Source organism: Teleopsis dalmanni, chromosome 2, assembly GCF_002237135.1.
Source record: "Teleopsis dalmanni isolate 2A chromosome 2, ASM223713v2, whole genome shotgun sequence".
Classification (NCBI taxonomy): domain Eukaryota; kingdom Metazoa; phylum Arthropoda; class Insecta; order Diptera; family Diopsidae; genus Teleopsis; species Teleopsis dalmanni.
In genome coordinates this window covers 178910435-178924149 of record NC_051847.1, presented here as the reverse complement: position 1 = coordinate 178924149, position 13715 = coordinate 178910435, and the positions used below count along the sequence as shown (strand labels likewise).

The 13715-nt window shown below is 28.9% G+C and overlaps 1 protein-coding gene across 1 annotated transcript; it reads right to left on the bottom strand.

Annotated features, from left to right (window-relative positions):
• Window positions 1-5958: 5958 nt before the first annotated feature.
• LOC119676272 lies at window positions 5959-10275 on the bottom strand. Its single transcript, XM_038087509.1, has 4 exons — window positions 9999-10275; window positions 9794-9895; window positions 8247-9490; window positions 5959-8154 (listed from the first exon to the last, which is right to left on the bottom strand). Exons 1-4 carry the CDS (start codon window positions 10273-10275, stop codon window positions 6055-6057), a joined length of 3723 nt encoding a protein of 1240 aa, XP_037943437.1. The 3' UTR covers window positions 5959-6054.
• Window positions 10276-13715: the final 3440 nt, after the last annotated feature.

Genomic DNA, 13715 nt, shown 5'->3' with positions numbered 1-13715 from the left:
TCATGCAGCTAAAGACATACCCAATGTATCGTTAAAGTATTGAGTCAGGACTTCCAAGTTAAATATCTAATACAGAATTTTAATTAAAATATGTAGGGGATATGATATGAATTAGAACTGTACGAAGCTTTAGTAGTATCTGTAAAAATAATGTTTGTAGTCTTCTTCTTATGTCTGTACTAAATTATTATTATAATTCAGGAATCATATTGTTATAACAATGTGACTCATATGAAGTAGTATACTATAAAGCAAAAAGGATTCAATTAAGTACGCAGATTCTCCATATAAACAACATATGTGCTCAATTTATATGTGTCAAAAGTTTTGAAATTTAAAAATCCAATAAAATAGAAAAAAAATCGATTCAAATATTGAATTCAATATAGTGAAAAATTACTGTAAATTCCATATTAAAAACTGCGTTAAGCGCCGCTGCGTTTAAATGCAAATTGGAATTGTTTTTCCATCACTTCCGGCGTCAATGAACGCATTTTATGGTTAAAACTTTAAAAGAATTGAGTGGCAAAGTAAAGGGTTTTGGTTATGGTATTTGCAGTTGGCAAATTGCTAAAGGAACTATGAGATCTGGACCCAGCTGTGCGTGGTTGCGCATTTAATGTGGGAAAATTTTTTAATTGAAAATGGATTAACATAAATTCGACATTACATTCTCACAATTTACACCGCAAATCGCTTCTACATTTACAATTTATATGCATTCGACATTAATTTATAAGGACCCGCACCAGTTGCAATATTTGATTGGAAATTGCAATATTTTATTGGAAAATTTTAGTTAAAAGCGATATATATGTATGTTGCATATACTATTAAAATATAAACTATTTAAATAAATTTTATTAGAAATGACTGTATTAGTATGAATTTATTTTAATTACTTTGGATGAGCTGCAGACTGCACTTGTGTAAGCAATTTTCGCACTACGTGGCGTATGAGTAATTATTTGAAAGTGTGTGTATGTACATCTTATTTGCTGTTATTGTATTTTGTTATATATTTATTATATGTTATTTGTAACATTAATTAAAAATATTTTTTAAAACACTTATAAGTGATTTAATAGGTGTAGCAGTTGGAGGATGTTTGTCTTATCAAAGAAGATATTTTAAATTCACTTGTTTGGAAATATGTAATCATAACATTTAGTCTAAAAAATATACTAAAATATATACTAAAAGACAAGTTTTTTAAATATTAAGGGATATTAACATTTTTGTTAACAAACAGAAACACTTTCATACTGGAATGATTGTAACAAGAATGAACTCGCGGGTTTAGTTGTACTTCGTTTCATAATTGAATTAATTAATGGTTGATATTTATTATACAGCCCTTGAAGCATGTCGTTTTATGTATACATTTATCTAAGCCTCAAATAAACATTTTTAATAAGAAAGGGTTCTATAATTTTTCGCCATGATGTCGTTCTTCATGACATGGGTTAGAATATTCCCGATATAAGGTAGGGTTAACGCAAATGGGGACTAAAAAAACCCATCTTGTAGGTTATATACTGTTCTATTTTGGAGTACAACTAGTAAGATATAGATTTTAACTTCCAATACCTCAACAAAGCTGAAATTTGGTACAACAAAATTCAGTTGCCTGGATATATAGCTTACTTCTCATATGAGGTTTGTGATGACTATGGTTAAATTTACATAGAAACTCTGTTAGCATTTTTATATGCGCTGAATGTGGAGCTACATATTTTCAAATGTGCACTGTGATTCAAGAAATAGTTTACGTTTAGATGAACCTTGGTCTTCAACAAGAAAAAAGTTATAAGTAAATTTAAACATACAACTTCAATAGATATTGGTGAAATATTCTCCAATAGAGCGGCTGTTGTTAGATTATCCGTGAAAGTGTATTGAGAAAACCGTTGTGTTGACCCCATATGGCAAATAACCAAAGTAATAGAATTGAGAAGCTTATAGAAGTAAGAGAGCTTTTAAAAAAAATGACCTTTTTTGATTAAATTTAATAGAGAGGTTACAAATAGTAGTTAATTGGAACAACAGCATTTTTTGTGTTTTTAATTAATTGAGTTTTTGTCTGACCATACAGCTGTTCCGAGTATTGCCAAATACCTAACATCAGTGGTCTTGGAATTATTTCTCATATTTATTTGTAAATAATTTTTTGAAACTGGAAATAACAAAGATTGAACTCGTACTCTGCCAATTTTGAGGCTCAGAGTCAGTATTCATTAGTCAAATGACCCTAAGCCATACTTTTCTGAAGTGTGCGAAATTGGAGTTTTGTTAATTTACAGTTAAAATTCATTAATAAATAGACTTGTGTTATATTGGAATGAAATCATAACGAAATCTGTCTTGATTGTAGAACACTATCTAATTTTAATTAAAGCACTTAGTCGGTTGAACATTGTAGCCAAATCGAAAAAAGAAATTATAAGTGCCTGAATCAGAATAGACTAGTCTAATCCGTAATTCTTAGTTTTCTTGATTAATCTGAAAAGGTCACGTAAAAAGCTCGCATAATAATAATTGAAGCCCATATGGCAAGTAACTGTGATACAACTGCAGTTTCATATAGCATTGGCAATATTTATAACAAAAAACTAAATAAATAAATAGACTAACAATCTTAGAAATAATTTTTATTAAATAATTCAACAAAAATGTTTGTTTTAAAAAATTAAAATAAGTCTCTAAATAAGGACATCAGATATAAACAGAAAGTGAATTCAGAGCATAAATACTAACACTTAGTGTTCTTAAGTGTAGAAATAATACTGTTATCCTATTGTCATCTAAATAATTTTTACGACAAAATATTAGTCTAGACGAGTTTACAAGAACGTAAAGAACATATTATGTCTGCTACTAAAAACCTTATCTAATCTTCTTTTTATTTATAAATAGAATGGGAACAAATAGAACTTAATTTTAATAAAATATTTTTATTATTTTCATTACATCAATATACACATACATTCATATTAAAACATAAAGGTCATTACAATTTAATTTTTTTGAAATTTTATTAATTATTTGTACTTTAACATGAAACAGAGCTGAATCGTATTGGCTCCGGAAACATTTTACAGACATTGTTTTTACAGCTTTTATTAACTCATTTCAGGTTTTTGTTTTAGTATTTCCCATATTTTTTCCACAGGATGTTATGTCCTGCAACATTCAACTACCCACATTTTGGAGTCTGTTTTCACTTGCCACTTTCACTGAAATGGAAATGTCTGGATTGCATATTCTGCCAACTCCAGCACTGTTTATTGTGAAATATTTTTGTTAAATAGACCATAAATGAATATCTGGGAAGACATAAGATAATAAAGAATAATGTAAACTACACTGCTACTGTCTTTTCCAAAAATAAGTTCGTTCTCGGAATATATGAAAATACACGTGATGTCGAGCGCGAGAGCATATAAAATCAATTATATTTATTCAATCTTTTCAACTACAAACAAAACAAGCCACAAGTACATGTCTTTAAGAGAAAAATGTATTTACAGTTGTTTTTCTTAGAAATTATTCAGCATAACTAGAAATTTGTTGTTTTTTATTAGTGCTGTTATCGAGCACATTTACTGGTTTTGACCATTTTCTTTTGTTATATATCACTTTTGTCGAATGTTTAAAGTTTTGGTGCTGTTAGCTGATAGTTTTACTTTTCTATACAGTTTTTATTTTAGTTAAGTAGCAAGAGTAATTGTATTTCACTAAAATAATATAATATAATATATAATATTTATAGTAATCACATAGAAGTTTTAAATGCTTTGTTTAAAATTTATAGGAGAATGTTTTGTGGAGGGTTCGCTATATAAAATTTTTCTTACACTATAAGGCTGTTTTAAATATTTGAATATTATTATATACGAAAATAATTTAAAACATATAAATTAAATATATATAAACTATTTATTGAAATAAGTTTAATTTTATATATACATTTATATATATTTAAATATTTATATAAATCTCAATAAAAATTATTGTGGGGTTTTAATATGCAATTTGTGTTGGTTTTACGAAATGGTTATTATAATTAGTAATGTTTTACTTCGTTTTTAGGAGAAATTGCATTATCCCAATTAGTGTCTACTAATTGCGTACTAATGTAATAATGAATAATTTGGAATAATTATTTAAATTGCAATTAAAAAGTTTTATTTTTAGGTTATGTACAGGAGCATAGTCTCGTTGCAACACATGCAGAATAAAATTTTTAACTAAAATGATTATATTTTCTGAAAATATCTCATAATGAATAAAATATTAAATACAATTATATGCATATATTGTGATGTATGCACACTAATACAAAGGATAAATAATACAAAGATTTTGAAATATTTCATACATTTTTCATAAAGTAATATGTGAGAGAAATGCTAACAGATAAATTGGATGAGTACTGTGGATATTTTATATTCATTTTGCTATCCTTAGTATACATGTGAATAGAAATATATAAAATTATTTAATAATAATAATAATTTATTACTTGCTTATATGCTTAATATTATTTATTAAATTGATGCCCGCTGCGGAGAAGGGGTCAGAATTTTCCCGCAGTTAGAATTGCCAGTCGTAGGAGGCGGTTAAAATTCCAGTGCCAGTCTGGCACTTGTGTTATGGAATGCAAATGATAGCAAGTAAGGTATGTAGTTGCAACGCCTGATCAGAGGTGAAATTCTGGTACTACTTCTGGCCAAGCTCAGTTGGCCCGCAGCTTCTGCTGTTCTGACCATATGACGTTGAATTCGTTGTGGCTGTGGTTAATACCCAAACTTACACGGGAAGAATGTTCAGAAGTTTATCATTCATTCGGCGTGGAGTTACATATTCACCTACGAGTGCTACAGCCCACATTGTAACAGAGGTTTATGATAGGTCTCGCATCAAACCAAGATGAAAGATTTGAGTAACACACCTATCTTCATTGGTACCGGCGAAATAATACATACAATTTCAATGGAGCGTTGATTGACGCTTGGTACTAATACATTGTATATTTGAACACAATAGTGTTAGGCCTCCAGACGTTGAATGCTACGTAAAATAATATAGGAAGCTTATTAAATTGATGTCGCCTACTAAAGTCAATCATCAAATGGCTAAGAAATTACCTCAGTTGGCAATTGATGAAAGACAAAAAGTACTAATATAATAGTACTTTTTTTTTCGTTGAAAGTATTTCAATCCAATATATGAAAAATGCTAGGGATTTTCTCCTTTCTCATCAAAAAGTTAGAACAGTTTTTCATATACAGTACTTTTCTGTTGTTGCTGATGGTTTATTCATCACATCTTATTATTATTATATATCATCATCTTTTATTGAAACTACAATTTTACGGAAAAGCCATAACAACTTCTGAGCTAGTGTTGTTATATCTATAATAATAGTACTGGAATTAATACAAATATAGTACCTAGCATCTGTTTGAATCGGAATATTTCCAATTGATCGAATAGGAGAAATCTGTTACTTTTTTCACGTTTTATTTTATACTATAGAGTCACACAGAGGGTTAATATACAAAAATTATAGAATTTAATTATAGTATTTAACTTAAAACTTATAATGGTAAAAACACTAATATACAATGCAATCAAGGATTGTAATCAATAATAGTAAACCATATAAGCCATAAAAGGTAACTACTATAACTCTATGGCACGTTATTAGACACCTTTCAAATTATATGTCTGGTATTCAAAAAATAGATTCTTTCTAACTCTTGAAGAGAATTATATCCTCAAGCTTTTATTCTATGAATTACAAATTATTATGATGATCAACAAATTGGGTGCCTACCATTTCAATTCTATTAAAAACAAATAAACTTTTTTGATTCTTAACACATCTAATTTAATTTATTATACATTTAATTTTTTTGGAATATTGTATATATATAATGTGTTAAAATTTTTTTTTAAATTTTAATTCTGCAAAGCGATCCCCACAATAAAATTTCTCTTATGTTCCTTCAATGTAATACGAAATATGTCGCCAGATACATATATGATTCACACAAAGTACACTGGGAAGTGGTCCATAATGCCACTCTTCTTCGCTTCTTGCAGACCATTTATAGTGCTGTAGAAACAACTTATTGAACGTCCAGATGACATTAAAATAATTTTAATGTGAAATAGATTATTATTTGCGATATTAACAATTATACCAATATCTTTGGGATCGTACTCTTTGATAAATTTATATATCACATGTATTATACGTTCATCATAAACTGGAAGATAGCCATTCGTACAATACAGACAAGTTTCTTTTAAGTTCGAATAAATGTGTGAGAAGGTGGTTTGTACATCTCTGTTACAGTGACCGACTTCTTCACGTTCCACAGATTCTGATTCAGATGTATCTGAAGTGGGTTGTAACTCATCTGCGTGATCAAAATATTTCTTTAAGTTTTCAGCTTCTTTATTGCTTTTATATGTTGGTATTTCAACCTCTGAACCACTAGACGATGCAGGGTACACCAAACGTTCTTGTATAATGCAAGTACACGGCACCGGTGTAACTGTGTCTTCCTTCACGAAATTCACTTTTTTCTTTTGACAAGGATTAGTGGTTGTTTCGTTTGTAGGTAAAACTGAATTGTTCACTTCAGGAACAATTTTAGGAACTGAGGTTTGTGTAATGGCATTGGATGTTGAAACATTGTGGATATTATCATTAACATGGCTCGATGTTGTCGAACTAAATGTAAATGAAGAAATTTGGTCATCATGCTTTTTCTCTTTCTTAGCGATCTGACTTATTTCTGAGGAGCTTCGGAATACTCGGTGTTTCTTATTTTCTTTCTTTTTGTCAGATAGGGAATCATCACTGGACATTGATAGATTTACTGATTCAGAGCTTTTATGCTGTTTCATTTTTTTGTTTTTGTTGGAGTCAGAAAGACTGGACGCTAGTGAATTATGCGGAACTCGACTGTTGGCTCTTTTCTTACTATTAATAACGTAGTCACTTGTAGATGAGGAAGTTTGAGGTGTTGGTTTATCTTGTTTTGGCTTTCTAGCGGTACCGTGTAAAAATTTTACATAATCTCGCACTGTAAACACCATTGATGTGATTAAATGTTCTAATCTGGATATCGAAGAATGAGTACGTTCTTTTTCTGCACCTCCTTGATGTGATTTATTATTCGTTCTTATATTTTCCACTTTAGCTTTACGTTGCTCTGTATAGACTTTAGTGGGATGGTGCAAAACGGATGGTTTGATTGTTTGTGATGTATTTAGTTTTCGAATGACAGGCAGTTTTTTTGGTTTATCTAAATATTTCTCTTCATAAGATTCTGTATCTGTAGTTAACTTTTCAAGTTCGAGAAAAGGTTTGTTCCCGTGTCTATTAGTGTTCAAATCTTCCACAGTAAAAATAAATGCTCTTCTGTTTTCGCCGTTTGAACCGAGTTTTTTAAGATGAACGAATTTTGGTGGATGTAACATATCGGATTCAACATAACTCGATTCATGCATGCTAGATGAATTTGGAGAGGTATTCTTTATCTCTGAAATCTGATTAATATTACTTTTCTTTTTCGTCGACATATTCTGAGGATGAGTTGAAAGAGGTGGAGCTTTTATTATTTCTATAGCATTTGAATCACTATCAGAAGATATTAATTTGTCATCCAATTGCATTTTTTTTTCGTTCACAGATTTTTTGCTTAACGACAATTTGTTTATGTTATGTGATAGTTCTGGTTCCGCTGCGTCTGGTTCCATAACACCAGATGTTTGAATGGCAGTCAACTTAATTGTAGCTTCAGTCAATCTATTATATTCACAACCTTTCTCAGAATCTTTGCTAGTGAACAAATTGTTTGTGGTTGAGATTGGTTGTTCACTATTTGTTAACTCCTTAATAGTTGCAAAATTTATTGTTTTCTCTCTGCTTAGATTTTTCTCCACGAGCTTGTCATCAAGGTTTGCAGCTGTTGGGGTTTCAGTTAAAACAAAGTTAATCACCTTTTCGAGGCTTGCATGTTTGCTAATGGTCTCCTTATTGTCGACATCTGCAGCAACATCCCGTGTAAAAACTTTTTGCCAAACATCTTCAAAAAGAGTAGAAGAAATACTAGACATCTCCAATTCAGATTCCTGTGATAGTGTGCAAATATAATAAAAGGTGAGATACGCATTATATATTATATACTTAAAAATAAGTGAAAGAGTAAATGAATCAAACTTACCATGGGATGATCGATGGAAATTTCTGCGACACTCGATACAATGCCATGATGATCTTGCAATTCTGTTAAAATGGCACTTAATTTCACATTTGTGGTTTTTACTTCAGAAGAAAGTATTTCAACTCGCTCCACAACTGCTTCCATTTGTTGAGTTAGATGAGTATAAGTTGAATTTGCTTCATAAACATCTATCTTATTGTCATTTTCACTAACTATCAGTTTATTAAGTTCAGATTTCTCATCAGAAGGGCTTTGGCCTTCACCATTGGATTCTGCGATCAAGGTTTGATCAATATTAATTTGTGAACCATAAGGACGATTCCGTTTATTTTCCTCGATTTTACATTCGTTGGGAATTTGCTTTTTCTTTACTTGCGCATTACGGGAAAGCTTTTTAGTTACCACGTCCATTTCACTTTTGTTTGAAATTTTTTCTTTCTTAACTTCTGCATCACATGGAAGATCAGGTTTTTCCTCACCGATTTCACATTCAAAAGATTTTTGCTCTCTTTTACTTTCTTTATCAGTTGAATGGTCCCGTTTTTTTTCTCCAAAACTGGTTTTTATAGAAAATATTTCTTTTTTAATTTCCTGCACTTCTGGATGTTTAGATTTTGTCTCATCTTTTTCGCATTTGATTGAATCCTCTTTTTTCTTTATTTGTACTTCATCTCGAGGATCTCGATTTTTTTTATGGATTTTACATTTATTTGACTGTTCTTTTTCTTTAACTGCGTTCTTTATTGAAGTATGTTCCTTTCCAGCATGTGCATGAGCTGAACCCTTATGTTTTCTCCTTTCGATTCCAGATTTAAATAGAGTCTGTGTTTGTTTAGTTGCAAATGCATGCAGGGACTTTTCCTCTTTTTTTATTATTTTTTTTGTATAACATTTATGGGATATATTTTCTGTCTTTTCCTCTTTTGGTATTTTAAAATAAGCGGGTAAATAGTCTGGCAGCTGATATCCTTGCAACGTTTTCTCTTTGGGATTAATAAAAGTTAAGTTTGTGTTAGCTTGAAGAAATGGGTCATCTATTGGTGTCTGCAATATATTAATGTCTCCATTTTTTCTTACTTTCGGTGATTTTGCGGCGAAGGTTCCCTGCTTTTTAATTGGCGCTTTACAATGGAAACGTTGCTTTTTACGATCCCGCTTATCCTTGCAGTGCTTTATGGATATTTTGTACTTCTTAGTTAGTAACTCAAATGAATCAGTTGAGAATTGTCTAAATTTTGGTTCCGCTGTGAAATATTTAACAAATTTCTTACTTAGATAGTTATTAAATTTTTATGATAATTATAGTAAATACAATATATATTTTCCGCACTAAAGAAATTGGATTAATTCTCAGTGGCATATTCAGGTTTGTGCGAGGGAGGAAGAAATATTAGTAAATATTTTTTTGGCACTGTTATTTAATTATTATTATATATATTATATTTGAATTATATATATTGTTGGGAGAGCGGAAGAATCTGTTTCTGAACCATCTCTACCCTGAATACACCACCGGTACTACTGATATAATAATTAACTCTTCTTACCCTTGACTTTTGCAATAGTTTTATCTTTTTTCAAGGTATTGGGTTCTGCGTCTACAAATTCATCGCTATCAAATGATATGACTGTTGTAGGAAAACCATTAGCTATTAAATAGTCCAAAAATTATATCAATATAAAGTAATATAATTTAAAGAAATATATTATATTGAACAAATAAATGTTTATATGATGTCAGAATATGCTTGCCTTTCTTAGTTGTCTCTGAAGTTTTGAGTTGTGAAGTTTGATTTTTAATTCCAACGTTGTTTGGATCCTTACTTGGCCAATATCTGTGCCGACCTGGTATTTGTTTTTTAGACAAATCAACATTTGCGATATGTTCTTGTATGATACGGTGTTTCTCATAGAATTCTTTAGAATTTATTAATTTAGTTTTACGTGGAGTAGGTCGAAAAGTAATAACGACTTCCTCAATATCGGACTCTGAACAACAAGTATCAATATCAATATTGCACTTCACCATGATAATTTCCCTTCTTATTGCATTCACAGAATGATTTTGACATGTATCAGTTGATTTAGATCACTCCAAAATATATAGTAAATTTAATCTCGGCAAAGGAAGAACCCGAATCAAAATTAATCTCTCTACAAAACAAATTTAAATTTCAAAAAAATTAAAATATTTACGGTTGTAATAAAACGAAATTGACATATCTAAAAATATATGAAATTTTGTTTTTAAAATAAAAAAGTTAGATTTAACAAGTAACTAGATAAATAGGTATCGAGTGAAGAAATTAAGTCATATTTTTTTTAAATTAGATAATGATGCAGTAGTTTGTCTACAAACGATATAGAATTGTGTGATATGCTAAAATTACATTTCCAACTATAAGAAATTAATCTCAAACACTCTAGAATTGATTCTTGAGATTAGACCCTTGCCAACTTAAGTCTTGTCACGTAGTCTGAATAAGTATTTGGAACTTATTATCTATACTTATAGGAGATAAAAATATCCAAGCACTTTAAAATTTCCTATGCACTTTCCTAGACTTGGCTTCAGAACAAACAGCTTTTTACTGCAGTGCTTCTTTGACAATTAATCACACTGTTTGTAGGTCAAGATGAAAAATCTTTTAAGTACTCATACTAGTCTGCATACGCAGAGACACTCCGAATTTCATTGTGGAAGTTTCACGAAGTTGCAGTCGGTCATGTGCTTATCCAAGTTTGACTATCAGTAGAGCACGGTTTTTTACTGAAGTATTTCTTTGACAGTCTGTCGCACTGTTTATCCGTATGGATGACGATCTGTGAAATTACTGGCGTACACCAGCAGAAAAACTCTGATTTCTGTTATTTATTGTGGAAATTATGGAAACCCACAAGAGAAATAAAAAAAAATAAGTATTTCTCCTATGCTTCTTCTTATGTTTTAGCTCTCATAAAAACAGCTTTTTAGTGAATAATATCTTTGAGAATTTGCTGGACTGTTCATCAGCAAGGACGAAAAATTCATTAATTTATTTAAATTAATATTCTTTTGTCTAAATGTATTAGTAAAACTGCAAATAATCGCTTTTCAATGGTTGTAGAAGAATATCCTAACACTGACGGATCTCCATCTACTCACCTGATACTGCAATCTAACAACTATTTAATTTTTTGTAAAATTAAACATTATATAAAAATTAAACATTTTAATTATAAAAGAATAAAAAAAACTATATATTATTATAATGTAAACATTTTTACAAAATTTTTTCCAATTATCCCAAATTGAAAATTCATGTCTCCTTGCAAAAAATTTTAAGTCGATTTGTTTCAATATTGAAGTATGAATAAATTATTTTTAAAATAATTTTTTATTTATTTTTATTATTTCTGAAACTTAATACAGTTATAAAATAAATCTTTTTTAGAAAATATTTTTTACTTATTTTTATATATTTGGAGTTCAAGACAGCTATATTAAATTAAATTAGTTTTAAAATAATTTTATATTTATTTTTTTTATTTCTGGAACTCTTGAAATTGGTGACGATAAATGAGTATTTTTAAATAATTTTATATTAATTTTTTAATTTCTGGAACTTCAATATTTGAATATCGTGAATGAATTATTTTTAAATAATTTTTATTTTATTTTTTCTATTTGTGGAACTCTGAAATAGGAACATGAATTAATTATTTTTTTAATGGATTTCATGACTTTTATTATTTCTGGAATCAAAATATCTAACATAAACTGATTTATTTTAAAACTAATTTTTTTTTTTTTATTTCTGGAACTCTGAAATAGGTACATAAATGAATTATTTTTTAAATAATTTTTCATGTACTTTTATTATTTCTGGAATTTAATGCAGCTATATAAAAGAATATTTAAAATAATTTTTTATTTATTTTTATTATTTTTGCAATTCAAAATAGCTAACATAAATGAATAATTTTTAAAATAATTTTTTATTTATTTTTATTTATTTTTATTATTTTTGGAATTCAATACAGCTATATAAATGAATTATTTTTAAAATAATTTTTTATTCATTTTTATTATTTTTGCAATTCAAATTAGCTAAAATAAATGAATTATTTTTAAAATAATTTTTTCTTTATTTTTCTTTATTATTATTATTTCTGGAATTCAATAAAGCTATATAAATGAATTATTTTTAAAATAATTTTTTATTTATTTTTATTATTTTTGCAATTCAAAATACCTAACATAAATGAATTATTTTTAAAAAATAATTTTTTATTTATTATTTTATATTTCTGCAATTCAAAATAGCTTTTTAATTACAATAATGAAATTATGTTTAATTCAATGTTGGTTTTGAATGTTTTTGATTTCGAAGTTCTTTATTCGATTATTTAAAATTCAAAAATAGTTTGTGTATCGCATATTAAGTGAATTATTTTGTAATTTGACATAAAATTTGCTTTACGCATACATAAATCAAGTTTTCATTATCTGTCAATGTCAATCTCGACATTTGGTGAGATTAGTACGAATCAAAATGAAACTCGAACTGGGAATGCGACCAAATAACCACAGATACTTCTAACAAAAAGTTGCAATCAAAGGATGATTTTAGTTGAAAATTTAATTTTAATCCATAAAATCGCTGCAATTCGTGTTTGTACTACAAATCGATTTGGAAAGTATAGAAAAATGGCGAAATTCCCGCTGAGGCACAGATTATTTATTATCAGTTAAATAATGAGATAACCAAAAATCAGTGTAACTGTCAATATGTCATAAACTGCTTATCGCAAAAATAGCATATAGCTGACCTAATGATATCCCCGAGAGTTCAGATACATCATAATTCCCATGCAGTACGAGTAAAAACACAAAGAAATATACGAAATGAATTCATTGGCAAATAAATTGAAATATTTTTCCAATGAAACGTAATAAAGCCAGAAATTAATTAGTTAAATATTTCCGTAAAATGATTTATGCCCTTTTCGGTTCGCATATTGGCATACGAATTAAAATTGGCTTAAATATTTTGTAGCACATTTTGTGAGTTGGTAGTAAATTTCATTTATTGCAAATTTATGTGTTAAATTAATTAAGAAGGTTTGTTTTTTTTTTCTTTATTAAAATCAATTTCAGCTGTCAGCTTTTAAAACTGCAAGAGTGAAACTCTTTACGAATCAACTCGGAAGATAAATGAACCTGGCCAAGTCAACACATAACAAACGATTCCAACAACAAATGAGTAAACAAAGCAATCACGGTACCTCTTCAACATACAACCTCCATGTACATCCTCCATGTATCTATATATACATATAAGTGTCTATATATGTGAATATATAGATGTGTAGTTGCAGTGTTACTTGCACGTTTCTGTTCAAGAAATTCCTTCAATGCAATAAAATTTGCACCAAAAAAAGGACATCAACAAAAGTGCTGCATACTAAGTTCACTCGGAATGGCTT

What these genes read in the sequence shown, in the direction of transcription:
- LOC119676272 (XM_038087509.1), bottom strand. Translation starts at nt 10,275, where the DNA reads ATGGTGAAGTGCAATATTGATATTGATACTTGTTGTTCAGAGTCCGAT. An exon ending in TTCAGAGACAACTAAGAAAG is followed by an intron (nt 9,896 to 9,998) that starts GCAAGCATATTC and finishes ACTATTTAATAG; the next exon opens with CTAATGGTTTTCCTACAACA. An exon ending in AACTATTGCAAAAGTCAAGG is followed by an intron (nt 9,491 to 9,793) that starts GTAAGAAGAGTT and finishes AATATTTCACAG; the next exon opens with CGGAACCAAAATTTAGACAA.